Source organism: Falco peregrinus, chromosome 15, assembly GCF_023634155.1.
Source record: "Falco peregrinus isolate bFalPer1 chromosome 15, bFalPer1.pri, whole genome shotgun sequence".
Taxonomy (NCBI): domain Eukaryota; kingdom Metazoa; phylum Chordata; class Aves; order Falconiformes; family Falconidae; genus Falco; species Falco peregrinus.
In genome coordinates this window covers 2,081,129-2,107,764 of record NC_073735.1, presented here as the reverse complement: position 1 = coordinate 2,107,764, position 26,636 = coordinate 2,081,129, and the positions used below count along the sequence as shown (strand labels likewise).

Sequence of the window (26,636 nt, the reverse complement as noted above, 5' to 3'; positions counted from 1 at the left end):
TTATTTGGAAAACAAACCCCCCAAAACGTTGCAGATGAACATTCATAGTTCCCTGGAATGTGTAAGCCGTATGCTATTTATGGCTCTGAAAATCAAGCTGCAAAAGTCTTTTTCTTCTAAGTCAATTATTGCTGTATTTTCTAATGGATGTTACTTTTATTAAGTCAGGTCTAAGCCACCTCTTTAAAGTACTAAGGACAATACATATTCATAAAAATATTTTTTGCTTTATAACATCTAAATGAAGTAACGCAGAGTAACAGCAGGAGCAGTAACACATACTATGAATTAGTATCTGAACTTGATTTTAGAAAAAACCCAAAGCTAGCTGCAGGGAAAATATTTATAATCCAAAAGTAGTAAAAATCACTCAAAAGCACACAACTTCTGTAAATTCTTTATTGTATGGATTAAGAAAAAAGTATTCCCTTTTCTACATCACCTCTCAGGGTCCAAAGAGTTACAGGTGTGCCTTACATACAGTTCAGTTTTGTAATGTCAGAAATAACATTCCCATTTTCCACAAGTCAAGTTTTATGAAATAGGAAACCAAACAACAGTTGTTTTAGAGAAACACTCATTAAAGATGCCATTACAAGGCAAGTTACCTTCAGCTATATGTCTGTTATTGATGTAATTAATTCCTCCCAATTTACAGTGCAGCTTAAATCAACTCACTCTCACCTGGACATTACCCACTTTAAATCTACTTTCCCTTTTCTAACATTTTTACTGCTGTAGGATATTTACTTCTAAAAGACTAGCTCTGAACTCGCTAGTATGTACACACTGTGGACTCTTGGTTATTCATTTTTTTTGCATTAAACATGTTGGTAAAAATATGATGAAGCAGACAGAGGCAGCGGTGAACAATCGTATCTGTCAGGGACTCGGTCGCATCTCAGAGGCTCCACAGCATGGCAACAGCCTTGCAGATACCAACATCATAATAGTTAAAGTAGCAGAGGCCAGCGAAGGTAACAGCTGACAGTGCGTACAGACCTGTATTGGCTAGTTTAATCGGTGTATCTCCATGGACGTAGTCAGTTATAACCTGTCCAAGACCCCTACAGAATAATGGAGAAAAAAAGCTGAAATCAGGAAAAAATATTCCTTGCTGAAATCCACCCAGTTCACTAAAGCATTCTAAGACGGCTCAAACATTATTTTTTTCACCCATCATCAGCTTCTCCTAAAGAATGCCCAGTTCCCACTCAAAAAGAAGATACATCTATTTCAAACCAAACCAAACCAACATTCCACATATTCTATTAAAAAAACACACACGTGGGATCAGAGTTTTCTTCATGGTACTGAGGAAACAAGGTGCTGAGCACTTTCAGACAATACGCCCTGTAGAATCTGCCTCCAAGAAACAACAGGCAACTTCCATGGCTTCCAAGGACTGAAGAAAAGAAGCCAAAGGAAATATCCTTCCTGCCTGGACAGCAAGGTGTGGCTCTGGGACCAGCCACTGTCACAAACACATAGAAGGCTCCAGGATGTGTATTTAGATTAGGAAAACAGTGGCAACCAAAAATTTGCAAACTCTGGGGTTTTTTTTCTACATCTGTCAGACTGGAAGTGAACTCTCATCCAGGTTTAAACTATCCAGCAACATGAAGACAGAGGATGCTATTAAACTGATGTGCTAGTTCTCTTCCCAAAAGTACAATTGTATTTCCTTTCTGCAGTGACAGATGTTGATGTGGTATAAAAGAATTTATATTTAATGCCACGATTTTCTTCCTAGGATTTTGCCTTGGTTTAGCCTGAAGCTGAAGGACCCATGTTCCACAAATTAAGACACACCAGTGACCCAGCAAGGTTCAAAGTCCTGCAGCAGATGCAAGTGAAAACTGAGCTGTTTCACTTAGATGGGATTCTAATACCATAAAGATGTCAAAAGCAAGAAAAGGGAATGCAAGGAACTCCTGGATACTCAGAAGAGAAGCATAAAGTGGAAGAAGTCTGAAAGGCAACTACTTTTATGCTATTACAGCTATTTTTTCCAACTGGACAGCGGAATAAGGTCAGAAGTACAAGCAGCACTTACCCACACTTCAGGCCTTCCAAAGTGCAGAAAATACAGCGTGTTCAGCGTGGGATTCACAGGCTGCCCTTCAACTGTAGTGTCGATAAGGAATTTTCATAAGTTTTTTTCTTTGCATGGCACAGTAAGACTGAGCCACGCTAAGACTTCTCAGAAAAACTGGTATGTGACTTCTCAGCACACTAATTAATTCACAAAAAACCCTCAAGGGAGAAGACCAGTGGCCCTGAGAACAAGGAAGGGAATTGATGAGAAAGCTGATGTGTAGTGGAGACACAACCTAGCTCAGAACACAGCAGCTTCACTGGGCAGGGAAATCTTTATTAAATGCCAGCAAAACCAGTGCAAGATAAACATGGCTTCAAGTATCTTAAGTCTACTGATAGGTTAGTGTTTGGACTGATACCTGAAGCACTGATTTCCAACATACTTGAGGACAAGATCTCCTAAGGAAAAACACAGCAAAATGTGAAAGAAGACCCCTCAAAAATACACACAATACTCCCGTGCTGTTTCTGATCAGCTGCTAGAGGCGTTATCTGATCCTCTGTGGCAATCAAATCAACATTTATGGCAAGAAAATTAACGTTTTTCTTTCAAAGATATTCTAGCACTAAACACCTATCGAAGTACAAGAGGAGAATTTTCCTTCCTTGGAACACCTTTAGGTTTTGAAGGCAATGTTTTGCAAGGTGAGTTTAATACTGGAGAAACTTTCCAGCTTATAAAGAGAACAAAACCCCCACACAAGTAGGGGAGGAATTCACTCTGATGAAAGGTACCAGCAGAGCTGCACACAAGGAGCAAGACGTGTTTCTTACAGGGGAAGTCCCCGCACTGTTTACAGAGAAGGGATTTCTAGTATGAACAATCCCAGCTCTTTTATCAGCAAGAGACATTCACTGAAGAATCAAATGTGCGTGCATTGACACCAAATGTCATCCAGAGAACCCATGACAACACATCGACCTGCAACAACCTGTTCGGTTGCCTGGAATTCCCTCACACGGTGACATCCAGCATGGCACTAAGATGCACACAGCAACCAGGTGAAGAAATGCTCCAAAGGCAGGCAAGCTTAGCTTTATGTATTTTATATTTAAAAGAGCTCTGCCAAATATGTTCAAGGATAGCCATATTTCAGATTAATTCTGTACTAGCTTTGAGGACTTTGGGAAGAAGGTCCCAGCCACAGTGAGGAAAGTGCAAGAAGCCCTGGTACAACTATGAGATGTAAGAAAACCCGGCATCCCAAAGTACCATAAAGTTGCTTATCTGCTTTATCCCTGTGACAGAGAACTACAGGCCAGTATCACCTCAAAAATGTAAACGCTGCCGGTTAGGCCAACCGTGCAGCCGGATCTACTCCTAACCAGACTTGTCTAGCCTACTCACATCAAATATGTCACAGCAGAACTACACTTACAGAGAAGAACATGAGCAAGCATCCATTTCCCAGGAATCAAGAAAATAATGATCAAGGTCTCAGCTTCTTTAGCAGAATATTTGCTATGAACTCTTTATTACACAGAATCTCATCACCATTGGGATGTACAAAGCCAACCCATGGCACAGCACCTTAGAAGAACAACTGGTTTTATACAGATCTGTCCTGTTTCTCTTCCCTCTGTTCATACAACATTGGTTCTCCTACAAGATAAATGGCCACGATTCTACACAGCCAGTGGCAAGGAAGCCCTCCTAAAGTAAGATACTGTGTAGAAGAACACTAGAGAGTATTTATGGATTTCTCAACAGTAATATGTCTCCTGCCTTCTGACTGAGAGAACTGTGTGACTAGATGAGGAAATACGCCGGCAGACTTACTGCCATGCACAGACTGAAGACCTAAAGCTCGGAGCCATCCTGATTATCAGACTTTCCTCTTAATTTTGAGGGACCTATTGTGCTTACCAGTGGCCATGGAGCGTGAGGGCTGCAGCCAGTGAATAGTCCACGGCTGGTCCAGGATACAGGTAGGCTGCAGGAAGGAGACCCAGCAAAAGGACACTGACAGCTCGCTCACCTGTCCAGTGCAAAGACGCAGCCTTGGAACTGCCTGCAAGGAGAAGTATTTTTCAGTGCAAAGTTCCTGTTTGAAGCGCAGTAACCTTAAAAGCAGATACCTCATCCTGCTCAGCACCACACAATTGTGTGTTTCCTCCAACCTGGTTACTAAGCTTTCATCCATGCGAAACCTAGATGTCTTTGAATTACTGCTGTAGAATCCATATCTATTTTACAGTGCCTGAAGGGTTAATTTTAAATACTCCTCTCTTTGCTGCTGCTGAGAAAGAGAACCTGCCTGTACTACAAAAGAATAAAAAGTTCAACAGGTAAGGTCAAAACAAACGCCGTCCTACTTTCACAACCCACGGTTCAGGACTAAGGTCCAAGTCAGCCATCACACGGAAGCAGTGTCTCTGAAGGCAAAGCCTTTTTGTCTAGGGAATTTCCTGACTGTTACATACTATTTACTACTCCCACCTTTTGAGAAATGATTTTGAGATCCAGATGGACACCACTACAAGTTCCAGTGAATGGCACATCACGACAACATGTGCACAGTTCTGCCCAGGACCCAATATTGCTATTTTTAACTGTAAATAGCAGATTAAACTTCTGGGACCATCACAGTGATAAACAGCCTAGAAGTAGCCTGAAGGCCAAAGGATTTCAGTCCTCCATTGATAACTCAGCTGGGTACAATCTGAACCATGTAACAGATAACTTTAGAAATAGGTGTACCAGTTAGAGAGCTCTGTAATCAACACATGCAAATACTACTAGGGAGGGGGAAAACACAAAAAACCAAGCAAACCAAACCCTTAACATCATAAGCAACACTTTGAACCAGAACCAGGCTAAAAACATCAGGAATTGACTCTATGAAATTACCTTTATAACACAATACCTCCAAAGGGCTGACCTAACACACAAATACTATCCATCCACCTAAACCAAAATGCAAATAAAATTTAGAAAAGTGCCGAGATAAGGAAAGCAAAGAATCTGAAGTAAAACATGGATGGGACCTAGGCTGTGCACTACTAAGCTGTCCCTGTAGAACTCCAGGGCCAAGAACACTTCACAGCACATGCACAAAGTCTGTTGTTAATAAGAAATCCAGAATAGAAAGGAAGGAAATAGCTTAGCTGTGTCTAAGCCAATTTCTTTTACAAGCTTCCCTTCATCCCTTCCAGTTCTAAGTTGCATTGTAATGGCTACAGAACATCCTTAACCTCTGGTCACGTTTGTTATATCTAATTGTGCAAATGACAGACCAGAATTTGGTCTTGGCACAGTTCTCTTTCATCACCTCTGTGTCGTCTTACCACACAGAGAGAGGAAAGACAATTAAAGAAATACTCTCTGCCTGCGGATCAGACTGCTCAGATTAACCGCAGTAAATCAGAAGCTCTGCTATTCAAGAAAGAAGTTGCAACTGCAGCGTCTTCATATTGTCACTGCTACTGAACCATAAGAAACATTAAAATCTTCTTTTAAAAATCTTTCAACCTTTTCTCCCACACTCAAAAAAAACCCTACCTCCTTTGTTCAGAAACAAGAGATTTATGTTTTCAACGTAAGTTAAGACCATCTATTTAACGACATCCAGCGTTCACACGCTTGATACTGACATCACAAATTTCAAATTCAAGTAGTGTAAAGTAACATATATCTTGGTGTAAAACAGCTCAACATCTTGGTGTAAAACAGCTCAACATCTTGGTGTAAAACAGCTCAACATCTTGGTGTAAAACAGCTCAACATCTTGGTGTAAAACAGCTCAACATCTTGGTGTAAAACAGCTCAACATCTTGGTGTAAAACAGCTCAACATCTTGGTGTAAAACAGCTCAACATCTTGGTGTAAAACAGCTCAACATCTTGGTGTAAAACAGCTCAGCATCTTGGTGTAAAACAGCTCAACATCTTGGTGTAAAACAGCTCAACATCTTGGTGTAAAACAGCTTGCCGTGAGCGGCCAGCAGCGCTGCGGGAGGCGGCGGCAACCCCTCCTGACAGTACCAGTAACCCCACCGCACCAGAAGAGCCCCAGAATTGCCACGCGTCAATTTTTCCTGCCCTCGGTTACTCGCAGCTGCCATTTCAAACACCCCCGCCCCGGCTGCAAGGAGCGGCGCCCCCACCGGACGGGGGGGCGCGGCCCACGAAGAACACGCCGGAGCAAACGGCTTCGAGGACGGGGCCACAACGGCTCAGCGCCGGCCGCTGAACGTGGGGCCGGCCCCGGGGCGGGTCGCGCCCCCGCCCCGGGTAACCACCCACCCCCCCCCGCCGTGCGGACGTTGCCCCGGGGCGCGGGACGTACCGTGGCCCGGCTGCGGGGGGCTGTGGCTGTGCCGGGCCGGGGCGCTCCGGGCGGCGGCGGCCGCCAGCACGGCGGGGCGGCAGAGGAGCGTCCTCCCGAGGAAAGCTGCGGAGAGAACGGGGGCGAGGCGTCAGGGCCGGGCCGGGCCGGGCGGCAGGGCGCGGGGCCGGCGGGCACTCACCCATCCGGGCGCCGCGGGGCCCTGCCAGCCCCGCCCGCAGCAGCACCGGCGCCGCCATGTCCCCAGACAGCCCAAGGGCACCGCGCACCGGAACCGGAAGTCGGTGTCGCCGAAGCTCTTCCGCTTCCGGGCGTGGGAGCGGCGGCGGCCAGGTCTCTCCGGCCCCGCTGCGGGAGCTGGCGGGAAACCGCGGCCCTTAGGCCGGGTCGAGTCGCGCCTGCGACCTCCGGGCCACCCCCGACCCAGCAGTGGCCGCGCAAAAGCAGCTCAGGACAGCGGGAGCGCTCGGTCGTACCTGGGCGCCTCGCCTGTGCCTTCGCTAAGGCAGAATCACCGTGCGAGGCAGCTGCACAAAGTAACCCCCTGCTTGAGCATTTCCCGTGATGCACGTAAAGCGGCGCGTCGTTACCGCATGCCTGACCAGCTGAGAAGTGGCTGCGGTAAGGGCAAGCCGCTGAAAGCCGGCTGAGCCTGCAGGGCTGCTTGCGCCCAGTCTTCGGCATCAGGCAGCAGATGAGGGCACGCACAGAGCAATCAGGCAACAAGCGGCTGTTCACTTAAAAGTGAAAAGAGGGACAGCAAGCTGGACCTGGGATGAGGCCCTAGGGTCACTGGCTCTGTTCTGGTGTAGACTACAGCCAGAGCTGTACTCGGTCACGGACACAGCGCAGTCACACAGCACTGTATGCTTCCCTGATGTCTACTTTCCAATCCAGCCTCCCTTCGTTCATCTCTTCTACGCCCTCCACAGTCACCTGCTCTGACCAGGCAGAAACACTCGGCGCAGGGAGAACGCAAGGCAGAAACACTCGGCGCAGGGAGAACGCAAGGACCACCCAGACTCCTCAGGGCTGTGCTCTGTCCCCAGGCTTAAGTCCAACAAACAGTGACAAAAGCATAGAATGTTTCTGGATTCATTTATTTTGTTAAAAGGCTTGGCTGTTCAACTGCAGGGAGAATGGCCCAGGACCAATTTCTCCAGTAATACACTGGGCAGACCAGAGACAGAACACAACACCCACCAAGGCTTTTCTGTCAGAACAAAGGGTTCCCGCATCCCCCTAGAGAGAATGAAGGAAAAGGCAGACGTGATGGCCAGCCCGTGCCAGGATTTGGACGGAAGTCTAAAACAAGCAAATGCACTGGTGTCTTGTCTTCATCCTTACGGAAGGAGCCACTGCACCTTCAGCCAGAATAAGGGTATTCCCTCGTGCTCCCCTCTGCGTCCAGCTGACTGCATGCATGCCGCCACACAGGCCTGCTTTTGTTGGACGATGGGAAGAGAGTGCTACTGTAGGGTTAAATCCAGTGACATTTCCTCTGTTATCAGACTTTTTGTGTCTCCCTCTCCTATTGCAAGTCTTGGTCATTGATTTATAACCCAGAAAAGCAATCTGTTAAAACTTAATTAAAAAAAAAAATTAAAAAAAAATGGTGCAACCATGTCTGTTTTCCCCCTGCAGACAGCCTATAACATTTTTGTGTATCAGAGGTCAACCTGGTCACAGAAAAAGAATCTGAAGGTGGCAGGACTAGCTGACCTGTGAGATGGGCAACTGCTCCCCTGGTTTTCTGAATGCCAAGTCAATGAAAAGCAAGGGGGCACCTACTGCAGGCTGCCAAGGCTCAGTTTCCCCGCTGTGGGCCGGCGGGATGTATATAAACCACAGTGCTGGAACAAGTTGTACCATGGGGCAGTGTTGAAAGATATAAATACCTGCCTCTGTCCTCTACCTTATTGTTTGAGCTGCAGCCTTGACCCACCCATCAGTCCTCATCTGAGCTATCCTCTGATTTTTCATCAGCGGCCACTTTCCAGTTCTTCCTCTTGTTCCTCTTCTCCGGTACTTCGCTGTGCCTCTCTGACACAGAATCATGATGTTTCTTTCTCTTTTTTGGAGGCCGTTTCTCTTTTTTCTCCTCAGATTCACTGTCCTCAGAGCTGCTGGTGGTTGAGCTGCTTGCATGAGAAAAGTCACTCTCCTGTCCAGAAGAAGAGGTAGGTTCCCTGGCAGGCACTTTCCTGGTCTTTTTCTTGCGCTTGTGTTTCCCTTTCCGGGTGCTTGAAGCCTCCTCTTCTGAGCACTCACTCTCTCGGGAAGAATCGGATGACGTTCTCCCCTGCTCCTTTTTCTTTTTCTTTCGCTTTTTGTGAGATCGTTTTTTCTGCTTCTTCTTGTGCGATTTCTTCGGTTTTTTCCGTTTGTGTGACTCACGGGCAGTTTCCTTTCCCAGATGAGATTTCTTCTTCCCATTGATGGCCTTTTGTTCATCTCCTTCTGGCTGGTCACTGTAAAAAGAACACACCGTGACCAAAAGGAAGCAGACAGGCAGCCACATAGCAGTTGTGCCTTTTCTGTCTCAAAGTTTTAAGCAAGCCCACCAATTCATCTGGCTAGAGCAGGGAAGCAAATGCTTTGGCAGACGTGGTGGCTGCATTTTTGTTTCAAGTACTTATTAACAGCTTGGGTCCAGACCTTGCTAATTTTTTCTTTGAGCCAGAACCAAGGAGAATGTGTATTGAAAGCCACTGAGTGATGAAAACTCACTTATAACAGGTTATTTCAAACCTGTAAGCCTGACAAATACTGTCCTTGATGATTCTGTCAGGTGCCGCTTAAAAAGAATTAATTCTGTCCAAGATGTTATTTTACAGTTAAGTCTCCACTCTCCAGGATACTGTGGGAATTTATATTCTCCAAATACGGAGAAAGACAGAAAGTAGAGGTACACTGTCATGGAAAGAAGAACCTGGAGCTGGTATCTGGGAGGGTGCCTACTGAGCTGATGTGGATTCAGCCTGCTGCTCTGGCTCTATGTTGACCCAGACCTTCCAGATCCATAGCATTTTAGTAACTCAAGCTAAAGCTAAAAAAGATACAATCCCCTCCTACAACTCAGAAAATGGGAAACTACGTTAATGGACTAGCTTTTTTTCAGTGGGTATGGTGCTTTACACTCAAGACTGATGTACATTCAAAACTTAAAACTCAGTTTGTAAAATTCCTTGCACAACCTGACAAATTTCTGTCATACAGAGATTCTGGATACATGAGTAAGCCTGCTCCCCTTACCTATCTGTATCAAATTCTTCAGGGTACAACTCTTTGTAGCCACTGTGACCCCATCTGTAAGAAAGCGGAACCACCTATTAGAAACAGACAAGGTGTTTAAGGGAAAAAATAAATTCTGGAAAGACAGAACCACGGAGTGAACATGGGCTTAGACAGCAAGGAAGGGCTATCAGAACCTTCCCAACAAAGGAAGAAGCAAATATGACTGATTCGGTTGGTACTATCTAAACACATCTTACGTTCTCAGCCTCTTCCATTTCTAATTAGGGGAAACTACAACTCAGATTTCTTTAAAGTAACCCTGCAGAGCAATAACTTGAATTTCTTCAGATTTTTTTTTCAAGTTCCTTGGGCAAAGTAGTAAACACTAAGCTTAGTTGCTAAGCTTAGGGCTGAGCTTTTGCTGCTTGCTAACAGATGAACTCAAGTTAGGTGCTCTATGACACTGCAAAAGATTGTGCATGTTAAGAATTCATTCTTAAAATGGGATCAAGCATTATTTTACAGGAGTATGCACCAAAAAGAGAAGCGCACTAACTTTTTGGTACAGGACTCCAAAAAGGTGTTTCGATTACTGTTATAATGACAGAACATGAATTCCCCCACAGACCTGTCTGGCATGTTGGCTTCACATTCATACAGCTTTTTATTCCAGGATCGGGCCCTAAGGAGATCATCTTCGACTAGGTCAAGAAATTGCGAGTTCCTTGTTTTCCAGTCAGCCCTGTGGCCCTCCTCATCAAAGCCATCGCTGCGCATCCGACTGCTGCAGAAAGAGAACAGTTGTCCTTCAGCTGTCAGCTCTGATGGAGAAACTTTCTGAGCAAGGGGTTAGTCCAGCGAGAGAGCAAAAATCCAGCAAGCCTTGGATGTCCATCTATGCAAGAAGACCAGCTATCATTTCAACAGTCACCAGTAACAGCTCTCACAAAACCAGCTCAGTAGCTAACACACTGGTTTTCAAAACTTTCTACGGCCCTCAGCACACAGCAGACTCCTTGACAGAGATGCTCATAGTGCAGAATGAGGGGAAGAGGTCACCTTGCCTATCACAGCAAATGCAGTTCTCCTCTAGAACACTCTGCAGGAGCAGACTCACAACAGGCAGCGAGATGTAGGCTAGTGAAGGCAGCAAAGGGGAAACTGAGGAAGCAGAACTGACTAGAATCGCAGGTACCACAACTAAGACCCCAAATCCACAGAAAGCATCGACAATTCTGAGCGATCTCACATGCCTGTGGCTCTAGTTTTGTTTCTCACTTGAAATGCCGCACTTCCTGAGCCAAGCAGCAGCCATGGACTCAGAAGAAAGGTGTTCTCCCCTGAGATACTAAACCCACTTCCTGCAATATTCACACTTCTGAAAAGTCTTCACGGTAGTAAGCTCCACTCCCACGCCAAACCCCAACCCTCCCCTCAAACCCAGCTTGTTTTCACGTAGCTTGTGAGATCCTCAGAATGATTTAAGAGGTACCACACAAGTGGTGGGCACTGCTGGGGTGTTGTGACAGTGCAGGACCCCACATCCTAACAGCTTTGTTTGCCACTAACAAAAACAGGGATACATTAGACTTTTCTCACAACATTCTGACATGTTACTGACGCGCTTCCTACCCGCACTGCTTCAGGGAGCCTGGCCTACCTAACGTTGTGTTTTGAAGACTATACATCTGGACGAAGAGATAAAAGGTCAGACTTAAGCACAGGTCTGATCTCTTTCCAGAGACTCATTAAGGAGAAAACAAATCTGTCTGCAGCCTGTGTAGTCTTCATGTATGGTAAACACATCATCATCACAGAATGCTCTGGAAGTATTATAAACACAAAAGGGTTCAGCAACTAAGGCGAGACAATAATTATCTCCTCCACAGCACTAAAACCCACCTGGATGTGTCTGACAGCATTCTGCTTTGCCTTTTCCAGTAAGTCTCTTCTGTCTGCTTCTCCCACTCCCTTATTTTCCACATTTCGGTCTCTTCCTGAATCTGAAAGTCACAAAAGGGAAACAAATGTCACGTTAGGGAAAATTTACAGACGCGTAGCATGTAACATCAGCTCCCAGCTCAACACTCCTGCTAACAAAATCCACAACCAGCTTTCTTACCACACTGAAACACGTCCTTTTTTCTAGCTGTAACCCAAAGGAGAACCTCTGGGTGGTGAAACCCTAACAAAGCACATAAGGATAATGGCGTAAGGATAACGGCATCGGAGATGGTGGGTTTGCCTGGTTTTGTGATCTCAGCTGTTCTGGCTGCCCTGCCTTGTAACTCACCACCATCGCAAACGTGTACTGTCGGAGAATTCAGGGCATAAATACCACCTGGAAGGACCGACCCAAAACAAGGAGTTAAGCTACAGGCTGGAAAAATACCGCCTGCAAGTGCCAAGTGGCTTAGCACAGATTTACGGTCATGGACGCTGACTGTAAAGGAATGATTTTATAAACATATGAAATAAATGAGCTGGAGCTGCTGAATGATGTCAGGAATCGGGTAAATAGTTGCTAAAGTGAACGGTGTGTAACAATCTTGCACCAACGTACTGCCTGTGTGCATTAACACAAAGTTCAAGCTCTCTGATGGCATTAGGAGTACGTACGCAGCCCAGGAAGGAGAAAAAAGCCCCCAACCCTACACCTGAAGGTTTGCTACTTTTAAAAAGTGTCATTTTGGTGGCAGGCCCGTGGGAGGGTGTTTCTCACAGGACACATTTCACAGATAAATCCACCGGCACCGTCCCCCCTGGGGAGCGGGGCTGGGGAAGGCCGGGGCGAGCTGGAAAACTGCTCCAGCGGCGGCCACGGGCTGCTCCCAGCGGGATCCCTCCCTCAGGAAAACGCCCCCCTCCCCCCACCCCGGGCCTGAGCAGGCCCCGCTCCCTGCAGCACAGCGGCCCCAGGCCCCGCACAGCCGTGCCGGCCCCCCCCGGCCCCGCGGCGGGCAGGGCGGCGGGGCAGCGCCGGGGGGCGCCGCGCCGGGGGGGCCGCGCCGGGGGGGCAGAGCCGAACCCCCCCGGGCCGCGGCCGTACCTTGTTGTGCGCGCCCGTGTGCCGGATGACGTTCCGCAGCAGCACCTTCCCCACCGGCACCCGGGACATCCTCCCGCCCGCCGCGCCGCCACCGGGCTGCCCCAGGAAAGGCCGCGGCGGCCGGGCCCGCTCCGGGCCCCCGGCCTCCCCCGCCCCCCCGCGGGGCGCCTGCTGCTGCCGCCGGCGGACAGCCCCCCCCCCCCGCGGCGCCACGGGCCCGGCGGGCGGCTCGGCCAGGCCGGAACGCGCGGCGGGGCCGGAACGCGGGCGGGGGGACGGGAAAGGCGGGCGGACCGGGGCGCGCGGCGCTTCCGGGGGCCGTCGCTAGGCGACCGCGGCGGCCATGGCGGGCGCGGCGCTGGGCCAGGCCGCGCAGCTCTGGGCGCTGCTGGATGAACTGGCAGAGAACGACCCCCGGGGCTACCGGCGGCTCCTGCGGCAGCAGCGCGCCGAGGCCGAGCGGCTGGGCGCCCCGGCAGAGCCCCGCCTGTGCCTGCGGGCCCGCCCGGAGCGGGGGGCGCGCGGCCGGGGGACCCAGCTGCCTGGCGCCGGCCGGAGGCCGCTGTTCATCAACGTCTGCGCCTGGCAGAGGGTCCCGGCGCCGCGGGGTCCCGGCGCCCCCACGCCTGTCAGCGCGGGGCGGCCGGCGGAGGGGGCGGCCGGCGGGGGTGTGTGGCGGCCCCGCGCAGGAGGAGGCCTGGTCTGGGGGGAGGGGCGGCGGGGCAGGGCTGCCACCGGCCGCTCAGCGGGGACCGGGAGCCCTCCCGCTCCGAGGAAACGCAAACACCGGGCCCTGAGAAGCCCCCGCGCACCGGGAGCCTCCCCAGCCGCTCGGGCTGACCGCAACCGTGTGCCCCCCAGCTGCAGAACCGGCACCGGGGGAGCCGTCACCCCTAGACGGGCAGGCAGGGTTAGCTCTCTGCCCAAAGCCGCACAGACATTTCCTTGGCACGATTGGCTCTCTGCCCAAAGCCACACAGACATCTTTGCTTTTAAATCAAGTGGTTATATAGAGCACCAGCGCGTGGTGCCACTGTTATTCTGACACGTCGCTTGCTTTTATAGACCCCTACAGCGTTATAGATGTCGCCTATAACCCAGACGTTCTTCAGAGGGCAGAAGAAAACCCAGAAAAAATGGAGCACTTGATCCATTTGACACTTAAATTTGTTGAGGAACAATGCGACCTGGTTTTTTCCCATTTGTACACCGTTGAGCCATTCAAACTGAAAGGAAGCCTGGAAGCAATGCAGCAGCGTCTGAAAGGCAGGCAGGTGCCAGCTCCGCATCCCAGTCAGAACACACAGAAGGGTACGTAGAGACCTGCTGCCGCTTTTCTCTGAGGACCAGGTAGATTCTCCAACAAACTTACTCGAGCCTCATCTCTCTAACCCCAGTTCTTGCCATGAGCATAAACCAAACATTTCTCTCTTTAGAGCCCAGAATAAGGCAGCAGCATCGATACCATACATTAATTTCACCCTGCTGGCCTATCTGCATTCATCTTTTTGTTTTACAAATACAGAACTGCACTGACACTGGAACAGCAAATTCCCTTTTTTCCTATATCCACTAGACACGGGAACTCTGCTGGGGTTTGATCCTCTGATTGCTAAGGTTTTTTTGCCCTAACCTGAGTAAAAGAGGTTGCTGCTGTAACTATTAGTCTGAGAACAGCAACTTTCAACCTGCTGGCAATAAACCCAAATCACGAATGGAGAAACTGCCAGTAACAGTCTTCAGCTGACAAAATTGCTGATTACAATTAACCACGGTTACAATTTTCATGATGTATTTGTTAAGTGATGTAACACGGCCGATCTTAGTAACTTAAGTGATATGTGTGAAAAACTTATTTTTCTTGAAAGAACTGACGCTTGATCAGCTGCTACAAGCTACGAAAGCTGAGGACTGCGGCAATGTTCCCGTGCTGCTGGCGGAGGGAAGTGTGACGCAGCCTAAAACTCGCCTGATTGAGGAAATTGCCAGTAGTGACACACCAGAGAAGCTAAGTGCCCCTGTCTATGAAATGATCACAGTGAAGGATGCAAACAAGAAACCACTCAAAATTGAACTCAAAATTGAATTGCCTAAGGTTAGCTCGGTTTCCGAGTGTGACCTGAGAATTTCGAAGGTAAGACAGCAGAAAGAATAACCTTGTATTTTCCGTTTAGTATCCACTTCCTAGAAATGCTCACTGCTAATTCGCTCTCAGATAGTTAACAAAGTATTTTAATTTTCTTGGTTTAGGATGACATAATCATTGGAGTCCCCGAAAAATACAAATTACAACTAGACCTGCCAGAACTGGTGGATGAAGAAACAGCAACAGCAGTCTTTAACAAAGGAAAACGGGTATTGTTTATCACCATGCCAGTTGCCAAGCCAGATCTGTAAACACTGCATCCTGTCCCCTTCATGTTCACAAGTGACAAAACAAAACCCCAGAACAAAAATCCTAATTTTTAGTGGGGTGATGAGGCTGTTTTTTTCCAATTACCTTCTGATCTTCAGGGGTGAATACCTCACATGCCTTTACAAAGATGCATGTAGAAAAATAAGCCTGTAGGAATAGTAGCACCACCGACCTTGGGGGAAAAGAATAAGTAAAGGTTGTAAACATTGAAGGAGTACTTGAATATGTTAACAGCTGTAGTAAAGAACCATAAGTGCATACATGCTTTACTATGTCATTCATTTTGCCTTAAGGTACAGCAATAACAGCTGTAAAGTCTTTCTGCTAAATAAACTGATTGTTGGATTCAGCGGTTAGAGCAGCTCTCGCATGTATTTAATGCTGGAACAACTAGTAGAGGTGTGTCACACCCAGTTCTGCAAGTTGCTGTGCAAGCTGTCACTCTTCTCTTTAGGACAATCCTTGCTGATCTTCATTGGAACAGGCTCTGTAGTCTTTTCAGTCACTGAGTATGCTTGTCCTCACTTCTTACCGGTTTAGTAATCGCTGAATGAGACCATAAAACAACAGACCTATTCTGCACTGCTCGAAACAAAAGCTCGGGAACGCTTAGTGTGAAACTAGCGACCAAACCCAGTCCTGGAGCACTTAACTAGGAGCCCGTGCCTCCATTAGCTTACTAATAACATACAAAGTAATACAGTGCAGCACAAAACAGCTTCAAGGAATTACTAAGCATTACTAGAATTAACTGGGAAAGGGACAAATAAAACTTTAAGTGCTCTTAAGTTTATGATTGATTTGGTAGTACGTTATTGTCAGCTTCTGTGACACATTTGCACTACAACAGTGTTTCTCTACCGATACTCATTGGATCGGAAATGGAAATGAACAAATTGGGTTTGAGCTGCTGCTTTAAAATACAGGCTTAGGAAAGAACAGGAACTGCTAGTTCCCCCCTTCTTTGTTTCTAAGAAACTTAGAAGGCTGCACTGAAATCCTGTTCAGTGGCGGCAGTTGCAAGTTCAAAAGCAGTACCAAAGTCACCACCAGCGCTCCAAGCACACGCACATTTTTTGAGCTGCAAGTCTTCTGGAATCTAACGGTCATTCTGAGAGTGTTTCCATAGGATAAACGAGCGAGTGGTCTTACTGCAGGAAGAAAGTGAAAGGTCTCTGTAGCCAGAATTTGAGGTTCCGGTGAACACTGTAGCAAGGAAGGCAGGAAGACTGAAGTTCACTGCTGCATGACATAAATAAAGCGTGTATTATTTTGGAACATTTGAGATGACACTTTAAGGTTAATAAGGTGAGTTCCACTATTAGACTGAAAGGCTGGAGAGCTCCAATTACTGCTACAGCAGTACAATAAGCCACACAACTGAACAGAAAAGCACTGGAACGTGGTTTAGTAGTTGTCAATTCCAAACATTTAATAGAACGTAGGTTCACCAGAGCAAGTCTGGAACCCAGGTATTTTAGATCATTAAAGAAAAACCAAAACCTTAACGCACTTTTTTTTGCTTAAGCCACGCATGAAAACCAGGTATCACAGCAACCAGACATTAAATAGTTCCCACAAAAATATTTAATTTCCACAGTATTTTCTTTCACTATCTTTAGTGAGCTTTGTAGAACTTTACAGGAGACAGTACTTAATGCAATGTACAGAATAACAGATCAGCTTTAACTTTTTCTTTCCTTTTTAAAACTTTCTCCCCCCCCTATTTAATTCTCCTGGTCACTTTGTAATTACTACACAGTCGTCCTTTTTACATTAACATTTCCATGTGGAAAGTGGAATTTCAGAACACTGAGCACTGCACCCCTTTCAGGATACAATGACTGGGGTTAACTGGACACAAGTCCAACAAACTATTGAAGCATTTTACATACAATATATACATGGGCAGCACATTCTGCAGCTTACTGAGGCTGGGACAACATAGACAATTTAGGGGAGAACCACAGTACCCATGACTAACTCAGAGCTTCCAATGTTAGAATGCCTGAAAAAAAAAATAATATTCCAAACATTCGAGTCATCACATGATGCCCACTGATGGGATTAGTAGTGTGTCTGATTTGCCTATATTGGGTTCCAACATACAGGTTTTCTTGAACAGTCTGCAAAACAGTTACTTCCATGGCGTCATAGTCTGATATTAACTTAGCAAGAGGCATAGCAATTAAGGAGTTTCCATACAAAAAGCACACGTAAGTGAAAGTCCGTGAGAAGACGGCACGTTCCCTGTGGCATCTGAGAGCCATGACCCCACAGATATCAGTGCGCTTTCACCTTACTTTAAAGTGCACAAAAAGGATCACATAGCTGAGAAGGTCCAGACCGGTGCCAAATTCCACGAGAGATTTGGAATGCTAGCATTGGCCTTTGAGGAACTATTCCCAGGCGCTTCAGTCCCTTAGTGCATGTGTCACACTCGCCCACCCCAGCAGGAGAAAAGGATCAGGGAATTCCCCACCGACTAACTTGTACGTTTCAGTTACCATCTCATCTGAATTCCTGTGAAGAGATGTTTGTAATTCCAATTTCTGAGAACACTGAGGTCGTGCAATGGCATGGTATGCACGCCCCTGCTCCCTAGTTCAGAAGCAGATGGCTGTGTGCACACTTGCCTGGATCGTTTTTAAATCCAGGATCCTTAACTCTGTTTTAGAAGAGTTTGCAAGTTAACTAACTGTATAAAAATACAGTGTAGCTAGAATATTGCTCTGAAAAGCACTTTTGCAAACTTTTTCTGTACAGACTGGTAATAACATTACCAGATAATATAATACATATTTAAAATAAAAAAGGAACTCTTTTAATAAGTCTGAACACTAAAGTCTAAATAGCTTGTTTAAAATGAAACAGTGTGACCCAGGAAAATTTTGCTTGCACAGTTAAATTATAGCAGCATGGTTACTGGCTTTTCAAGGAAACTCTTGAATTCGGCAAGCCACTGTGCTCCAACTGCTCCATCTACAACACGATGGTCACAGCTGAGTGTAACGGACATCACGCTGGCCACATCAAAGCTGAAAGAAAGAAAAATAAATAAATTAGAGGTTAACACAATCCTCTGCAAGTCAGCGCCACTAACAAAGCAAAAAAGCTTTTGTCAGCGAACCAGCAACAGCAGTTGGTGCCTGGGAACAGATGTTTCTCCCTGTGGACTTCTAAAAAAGATTACAGTGGAGAGCAGATCGTAATTCATTCCTTTCCTAAAATTAAGAAACACATTTGCATGTTCCCTTTATGCCAGGAAGCTCATCTTTCTTTGTGTCACGAACAGCTCCACATGATCAAAGAAAAAGAGACCCTTTACCCAGTAACTGCGTCTCCCACGCGTCAGTGACTGATACCAAGGACTGTTAACGAGTTTCAATAATCCTAAATGTTCTCCTGGGTCTACTGCACTCCAAGCAAGGTGATAATTACACACAGGACAGGTGAATTATAATCCATGCCTTACGTTTTCCTTAAATGCAAATTTAAGCAAGCTGTTCAAGAGGAACATGGTGCCTAAACTCTCTGGATCCCGGACTCTTTCCCACAGCTTAACTCTACCCCTCAAAGAAAGAAACGGCCTTTCCTTAACTTGCAAAGAAATTGCAAGAATAAACGTACGGCAGATCATTCACCAGTCACCGCGTTCTCTTTAACGCCTGTGTGACTTTTTTATACGAGATCTCACTGTACTTCTTCCGAAGGTACTGGAAGCAGTATATTGACAATAATGTTGGGTTTTTTAAGGATAATCTAATGGAAGTGTTAGAAAACCAGCCATTATTTCAAAGCCTGATTTCAGAAGCTTAGAATACGCAGAATCAGCTGAATACTTACCCTTTCTCGTTATCAGCTGGCACTAGCCTTTTCTCTGAAGAACCGACTGCAAGGATGCAGGCTTGAGGTGGATTGATGATGGCAGAGAAATTCTTAATCCCATACATTCCTAAATTGGAAATTGTGAAAGTGCCGCCCTACGAGAAAAACACATTCACAGTCAAGTTCACAAAAGCTGGTTTGTGTGGAATATTAAGGAACGTGACTAAACCATCACAAAACAGGCTCTGCTCGTTCTGCACAGGGCTTCTGAACAGAACTCACGGCTGCGATGTTTACAGCAATCCCAGATGCTCACCTGGAATTCGTGAGGCTGAAGTTTACCTTCTCGGGCTTTAGTTGCCAGAGAAACCACATCCTTACTAATGGAGGCCAGGCCCTTTATGTGTGCGTTAAACACAATAGGGGTTATGAGCCCCGCAGGAGTACTAACTGCGACGCTAATGTCCACTACGTGATTTCTGCAAGACACAAAGGAAATGCCAGTCGCTCTAGCAAGATAACACGGATAAAAAAAATTCAGAACTGTTCAGACAACTCTAAATCAATTTTGCAAGTTATTTCACCTTGCAAACTAGCCTCAGACTCAAAGTTCTTTCACTTTCACTGAAGCCCCTCAACCTTTGCGTTATACCTGTTCCCCTCCCTCAAAATCTCAGCAGAAGGTCTGCTATTTTGTCATAAACTCTCTAGTGAACAAAGAAAGTTTCTGGCTTCGACCGTACCATAAACTTACTGCCTAATAACTGTGTCCATCCATGAAGAATTTGCCTCAGGCACCTTCAAGCATGCCAGAGCAGCAGCTTTAATTATGAAGTCATTGACAGAAAGCTTGATGTTATCTGCGACCTCCTGCAGAGAACGAGATTTAGAGACATCAGTTTCTCTGTTATAAATCACCTCAATTAACTCGGTTAGTCACCGCCACGCAGCCTGGTTTAGAGAAAATGTTAGAAAGCAATCACACTACTTGTAAGCGTTAGCATTTGAAGCGCCAAGATAATTTAGGAGGTGAAGACATCTTCATAATTTAGAGAAGATACAATGGTTTTTAATATCTGGTTTTCCCCAAACTTGACTTAGAATTATCATTTTGCTTAAATTTTCTACCCCTTTTACCCTTTTGCCTTATATTCCAACTGGAAGAACTGAACACCACCAAGCAGAGCACAAAGCGGCCCCCTTAGGGAAGTCCGAAACCCCTGCACAGCACCTGGGTAAAAGGTCTCATTCTGTCACAAGGCAGTCCAGAGCCGACCCACACAGGTGGAAAAGGCACTGAAAAGACTTTTTTTTTTATCTTACCCCCCAAGCCAAAATGCCATATTGCCAAAAGCAGGGTGGGCAAACCTGCGAGAGGCTGTGGCTTTCCCCCCCTCTACACTCTCACCATGCCTAGATGCTTCACCTGATTGAGTTCTTTCCTTAGCACCAGTACTTCTCCCATGTTTATATCAACAGAGAGGTAGTAGTGAGGTATCGTTTGTTTAGACTGCATCAACCGCTGAGCAATGACCTGCGGGTATACAACAGAAGCGATGAAAAGAAATCCGTCTGGAAAATTTGTGACTGCCAATAGTGACCTTGGCAAGGAATAAAAATCTTCTTACCCTCCGAATGTTGCTGATGGGGATATCTGTGAAGGTCCCCACTGGCGCTGCTGCAACTGCAGCAGCTGCAGGAACTGCCTCTAGGGGTGGAGCCTGCAATCAGAGGAGGACATAACTCACAGCACTACCCAAATATCAACTGTACAGAGTAAATCAGTACGTGGGGCAAAGCCCTGAGGCTACATGGCCTCTGGCTTAAGAGCAGCAGATATTTCTGCTCTCTAGCCTGACCTCTCCAGCACCCACTGGGTTCTTTGTAAGTCCTATATTTGATTATTCAACGTAGTACTTGGGTGGCTTGGAAATGCAACACTGATATACGTTGCTGTGAAGCTCCCAGCACAGTAAACCCTGCCGGGTGGCTGGTTTCTGTACAGCAGAGAGGTATGTATGCAGCAGGGCGCTCCCCAGCCGAACTCAGCCGCGTTCCTTCCAGCAGTACACAAAGCAACACTTCCATCACCTCAGGTAACAGGTGAGCAATGGTATATGAACAGATTTGTGGCAACAATGACACAGGCTGCTGGTTGGTCTCTGCCTTTGGCTCTAATCGCCTCTTTCCAGCCCCGTTACATCAGCTGGGACTGGCCTTACCTCCGTCCATAACAACGTAGCAACCAAATGAAGGGTTGGGAGTGCGTAATTTTTTTTTTCCTTGGTGACACACCAAAGGAAAAAGAAAGGAAACTTCATCAGTGTCTGTGACAGGTTAAGCTTTACAACTTAACAGTCATCACAGCCCACACGGCATCATGACCCTTCCAGTCCAGCAGTAACGGTTCCACACGGTAACTGCGCTTCTACAGAGCATTTCCACCGCTATCGTAAAATATCCATTCTTACAGATCTCAGCCCTACTCACTGGAGCAACCTTTGGTGGCACAAATGACTCCACGTCTTTCTTTGTGATTCTGCCATCTGGTCCAGTACCTGAAAGGGTCAAAGAAAAACGCAAGAGGATTTCAATTATTTGCAACAGGGTGTTGCTTCTAAAGCTACCGGTTTTATTCAGCGCAGAGATGTCACTGAACACAGCCTCTGGTGAGGACAGCTGCGCAGTCAGAATGTTCCTGACAGGGAGGGAAGGGAAGAAGAGGCACGTATGTACCTGGAGGGACAGACACGTGGTAGCGAGAGCAAGGAAGCGGATGGGCAGCCTACCTTTCACTTGGGCAAGGTCGATTCCTTTTTCTGCTGCCATTTTCTTTGCCAGGGGACTAACCAGGATCCTTCCTTTCCGGGGAGGTGGCCCAGCTGTGGGGGCTGCTGGAGGGGAAGGAACGGCAGGCTGGGGAGGAGGAGCAGCAGCAGGAGTTGCCACCACCTTAACAGAATAATCACAGCCATTAGCTTCAGGATCATTCAGCAAAAGCTTTGAAGGTATAATAAGAGAACAGGTCATCTAATCACCAGTCGAGACAATAGCAAAAATAGTCACTAATCTGAAAGAATTTTCAGATTCAGAGAAGTTTCCCAGTGCCAGAAATTAAATCAGAAACTTGCCAGGAAGAAGGCCAACTAAATTGCTGAACTATACACCAAAAAAGGTGAAACAAGTAACTTTTGCTCCCAGTTTTTGAGGATGAGTCATTAGAACTGGCACAAGCAACGGGCTGGAGAAGAGATCGCAATGAATGACTACCTGCTCCAGTTTTTGGAGGGCAAACTAGCGATCACTTCTTACGTGCCCTATCGCCAACACGCGTTAGCCTGGCATTCACAGAATCACACACGTTACTGTTGGAGCCAGAGCTGCACACTGTCAAACCAGCAGAGCAGCTCAGATCAGACCTCTTAACGGTCCCCAAAACTCCTCTCCCACTCTAAGAACAGCCCTTACTAGTGGAGGAGGAGGAGGAGGAGCAGCCGGTGCCTTCATGTCAGTTACTGCAGTGGCTTGGTAGTCAGCAAAGGCTGGAATATCGGACTCTTTCTCCACAATGATGCAGAGAGCTGTTCCTAATGGCACGTCTCTTGTTCCTTCAGGCACCAAAATTTTTGCCAAGTAGCCTTCCTCCTGCACTTCAAAGCCTGTAAGGAAAAGGAACAAAACTGGTTTGGTGCCTGATGCAGCCAAAGAGTTGCTCTACATGCTGCTCCTAAAGACTTTGGTAGCTAAAGCCCTGTCCTGTATTTAGGAGACAAGATAATCCTCTTCAGTGGAACTAGTAGGGAAGCATCTCCATGCACCGTACATCACTAAGAAGAACTGGTGATGAAATAAGAACGTTTTAGGAGCTCCAATGTTTAGCCCTCCAGTGGAATGAGAAGTTAACAAAACAAGTCAAAATAAAAGCCCTGCAGCTTCGCGTCCGCAGCAGCTAGAACAGCTGGCACAGGGGCTACTCTGGATTCCCCCCTTTTAAGGGCACATCATCACTTCTTGCCTTTGGAGCTGACTCACCTATTGTGGCTTTATCTGTCTCAATTTCTGCCAGTAAGTCTCCCTCGTTCAGTTTCTCCCCAACCTTCTTCTCCCATCTCTGCACTGTGCCCATTGTCATGGTAGGTGACAGGGCAGGGAGAGTGACCTGTGGAGCCAGAGGATACAAGAGAATCAGATTCTGGTAATCCAAAAGGATTTTAACTCCTGACTAAATGACGCCAACCTAAAGGAGCAGCCAGCCTTTAGTGCACCCCTAGATCCGGCTCTGTTACAGCAAAGCACAGTGCTGCCCCATATTGCTAGTTTGGATGCTTTTATCAAGGCCTAAGCAAGAAAGCAAGCAAAAGCAAAGAGCAAGAAATCTATGTATCAAAATAATTATCACACTGGGAGCGTCTTGCAGCTGCTCTCTGGAAGGCTAAAAGGAAGACTGAAGCAAGTCACTTTGTAACAAACAGGTCTGGCCCCTTTAAAAGCTATACGGACTCGTCTCCCGACAAGCAAAGATGCTGTAGGTTTCACGTGCATATAGCCCTGCAACAGATACAGCACGTCTGAGCTTCAGAGCACAACTGGACAGGGAAGGCAAGCGGTAGGAATAAGCAAGTTTAGTATCTAAATCACAAGCCTGATTAAGAAGCATTTAGTTAATTCTTTGTTCAATTAAAGATTTTGCATAACATCTCAGACAAATCAGTTCCCACATGCATCATCTGTGGAATGAGGTTTAGTACTTCAAATTTCCTTTTTCAAAGGAATGTCACACAAATACCCTGCTACAAAGTGCTCAAATACAACAGTGGACGTACACTTCAGTATTTAAGCAAGATAAAGATCATTCCCAAAGACAAATCAAGTCACCCACAACCACACCTGGTGTATTCATTAGGGTATCACGGACTCCAATTCTGCTCCGAGATGTGCACAGGGCCATCAGAGCTTATTCACACTTAGCACAAGGTCTTTTTACACCAGAACTGTCCAAATAATGCAAGTGTAGTGCGTTTTTCTAGACTACATAGCAATCCTGGAGAGACAAGCCTCTCCTCTGCTAGCAGCTGGAATACTAAAACAGTATTTTGCAAAAAACATTCTGGGAGCTCCCCAAAGACCTGCTTTAAGCATGCAACAGTTCAAGTGGCACACGCTCCTGCAATTATAGCTAACAACTTCCTGCTCCAGACAGCACCTGTGACAAAACACACCGGAGCCAGCAAGGCCAGAGACAGAAAAAGCGCGCAAGAAGCCTCAGATCATCAGCAGTGCTCCCCTACCTGCATATGGGGAGGGTAAGAGCTGCCCGGAGCCTGAGGAGAAGGCTGAGCTGGTGGCGAGGGAGCTGCAGCTGGAGGGGGAGGCACTGAGGCTGCAGGGGGGGCAGATGCTGCAGAATCCAGAGTATAATTTTTAAAGGCATCGACATGTTCAGGCCTAGAAGAAAACAGAGAACCGCAAAACCAGATGTTTGTCTCTACGCTTTTCACACAAGGCACCCAAGGGGCCTCAAGAGAGACGATTCAACACAAGGGTTAGCAATATACATACTTTTCGACTGTGATACATATTATGGCCCCAATAGGAACATCTCTTGTTCCTTCTGGCACCAGGATCTTGGCCAAGTAGCATTCCTCCACGCTCTCAAAGCCGACTGTTGCTTTGTCTGTCTCCACCTTTGAGAGAGAACGGGGCTTGGTTATGGCAACGGCAAAGAAGAGTTAGGTCGGAGCCTTCCCAAAAAACCACCCCGTGGCACCAGCTCCAGGAAAGCACGCTCGGACAGGCCAAGCGCAGCTCCTGCTCAGGAGGAGGGAAGGCAGCAGCCAGCTTTGAGGCTGTGACTGTAGCCACCCGCTCCCAGCACCGACTGGTGGGATCTGTTATCCCGAAGCCAAGATCCACGTTCAAGTGAGGGCACCAGGGACGGAGCCTGGGACACACACGCGGCTCAGCAGAAGCGCAGCGCGCCGTGGGGTACCTCTGCGATGAGCTCCCCTTCGCCGATCTTGTCACCTTCCTTCTTCTCCCAGCGCGCGATGGTGCCCATCTGCATCGTGGGGGACAGGGCGGGCAAGGCCACCTGCCAGGAGGGACAGCGGTGGTACAGACCAGAGCGCCCCGACCGCGGGGCAGAGGGACGGGGGGCACGAAGGAGAGCCCGGCTGTGGCCCCGCCGCAGGGCAGGGCTGCTCCCAAGGGAAACCAGGAGCTGCCCGGGGACGGGAGGAACTGCGGGGGCGGGGGGCGGGGGGGCAGGGGACAAGGCTGAGATGGAGGGGGTGGCACAGGGGCCTGGCGCAGGGGGGTGGCAGGAGCCTGAGGACAGGGAGAGCCGGGCGGGGGTGGGTGGGTGAAGAACTGTGGTTCCCGGAGCGGGGAGCTGAGCTGCCCGGCGGGGGGGGAGGGCAAGGCCCGAAGGGAGAAAGCGGGGGGGAGGGGGCAGGGGCACCAGGGCGGCGGGAGCACCGGGAGTAGGGGGGCACCAGGGGCGGGGGCGCCAGGGGCGCGGGGACCCGGGAGAAGGGGGGGTCCGGGAGCACTGGGGGCGCAGGGACCCGGGAGTAGGGGGGCACCGGGAGTAGGGGGGCACCGGGGTACCAGGGACAGCCCGGCCGCCTCGCACGGGGCGCGGGTGGGGGCTCTCACCTTCTGGTGCGCTGGGAGGCTGCAGCGGCGGCAGGGGACGAGGCGGGGCCAGGCCGGAGGCTGCAGGACCCCGCCGGGCCGGTGCGCGGGGCCGCCCCACGCCAGGCCGCGGCCCAGCGGCAGGGCCCCGGCCCCCCCCGCCGCGCCGCGCCCGGCCCCGGCGGTCCCGAGCGCCCGGCAGCCCCGCGCCAGGCCGGGCGCTCCCACCGCGCCCCGGGCCACGCGTCGCGCCAACACCCGCCACATGCTGGAGCCGGAGCCGCGGCCCCGCCGCCGCCGCCGCTCGGTGACCTCCTCCGTCCGGGCACGGCGCCGCACCGCCCGCACGACGCTGCCGCAAAGCGCGCCGCGCTGCCGTAAAGCGCGCTGCCGGCGGGGCGGCCTGGCGGGGGCGGTAGGCTGGGGGTGGCGGCCGGGCCCGGGAGGTTCCGCAGGGGCTGCCGCTGGCGGGCCGGTCCCGGGGAGGGCACACGCGTGTCGCTGCCCGCGCAGGCCGCACCCCGCGGTACCGGGAGGTGGGCCGCCCCCCCCCAGCCCCCGGCCCTCAGCTCCCGCTGCGGGTTTAGCGCCGAGCTATGGCGGGGCCCTGCCGGACCCGCAGCTGGAGCAGCCGGTGGGTCGGTTTTGTGTCATTCGGGCCAATTTTAACCGTAAATGTTGCTCGTTCCCGCAGCCGGCCCTTCAGGGCGCGTGGGCCAGCCCGCTGGAGGCTCAGGAAACACACACTTTCCTGAAACGTTACGAAAAAGCGATGGAGAAAACTTGGAGAAAACCTTTTCCAAGCCCAGTGCCAGGCCAGCCGTAAGCACTTGAGTGATTGATGTGCCGCGTCCCTGTCTGCGCCTCCTCGCTTTCCAAACCCCCTTTTATTGAGAACCGCTTGGCTTGCCCAGCCTGGTTTGCCTGCTTGAGGCGTACAGGTAAAGCTTCGCTTCCCTAGAGGGTGTAGAATACCCGTCCTTTCTAAATGATGAACGCAAACATCAGAGTTTCTATGAAAATATAATTTTTACATATAGCATGTACGTTGTTACATGAGCAAGTTACAGGTATAGGAATGG

At 48.6% G+C, this 26,636-nt stretch overlaps 4 protein-coding genes across 4 annotated transcripts; 1 reads left to right on the top strand and 3 right to left on the bottom strand.

Moving 5' to 3' along the window:
- Window positions 1-385: 385 nt before the first annotated feature.
- On the bottom strand, window positions 386-6,721 carry SDHD (succinate dehydrogenase complex subunit D). The gene is made up of 4 exons (XM_055819531.1): window positions 6,570-6,721; window positions 6,389-6,493; window positions 3,968-4,112; window positions 386-1,067 (listed from the first exon to the last, which is right to left on the bottom strand). Exons 1-4 carry the CDS (start codon window positions 6,625-6,627, stop codon window positions 902-904), a joined length of 474 nt encoding a protein of 157 aa, XP_055675506.1. The 5' UTR covers window positions 6,628-6,721; the 3' UTR covers window positions 386-901.
- Window positions 6,722-8,192: 1,471 nt separating this feature from the next.
- Window positions 8,193-12,913, bottom strand: NKAPD1 (NKAP domain containing 1). The gene is made up of 5 exons (XM_055819524.1): window positions 12,675-12,913; window positions 11,528-11,628; window positions 10,254-10,409; window positions 9,644-9,697; window positions 8,193-8,859 (listed from the first exon to the last, which is right to left on the bottom strand). The coding sequence occupies exons 1-5, from the start codon at window positions 12,741-12,743 to the stop codon at window positions 8,337-8,339; spliced, it is 903 nt and encodes a 300-aa protein (XP_055675499.1). The 5' UTR covers window positions 12,744-12,913; the 3' UTR covers window positions 8,193-8,336.
- A 63-nt stretch (window positions 12,914-12,976) lies between these two features.
- PIH1D2 (PIH1 domain containing 2) lies at window positions 12,977-15,446 on the top strand. Its single transcript, XM_055819523.1, has 4 exons — window positions 12,977-13,342; window positions 13,740-13,985; window positions 14,543-14,808; window positions 14,925-15,446. Exons 1-4 carry the CDS (start codon window positions 13,018-13,020, stop codon window positions 15,069-15,071), a joined length of 984 nt encoding a protein of 327 aa, XP_055675498.1. The 5' UTR covers window positions 12,977-13,017; the 3' UTR covers window positions 15,072-15,446.
- Window positions 15,447-16,659: 1,213 nt separating this feature from the next.
- Window positions 16,660-25,898, bottom strand: DLAT (dihydrolipoamide S-acetyltransferase). Its single transcript, XM_055819521.1, has 14 exons — window positions 25,576-25,898; window positions 24,908-25,009; window positions 24,478-24,602; window positions 24,207-24,363; window positions 22,951-23,077; window positions 22,387-22,577; window positions 21,708-21,870; window positions 21,409-21,476; window positions 20,547-20,639; window positions 20,345-20,452; window positions 19,673-19,788; window positions 19,235-19,397; window positions 18,937-19,073; window positions 16,660-18,128 (listed from the first exon to the last, which is right to left on the bottom strand). The coding sequence occupies exons 1-14, from the start codon at window positions 25,819-25,821 to the stop codon at window positions 17,999-18,001; spliced, it is 1,926 nt and encodes a 641-aa protein (XP_055675496.1). The 5' UTR covers window positions 25,822-25,898; the 3' UTR covers window positions 16,660-17,998.
- Window positions 25,899-26,636: the final 738 nt, after the last annotated feature.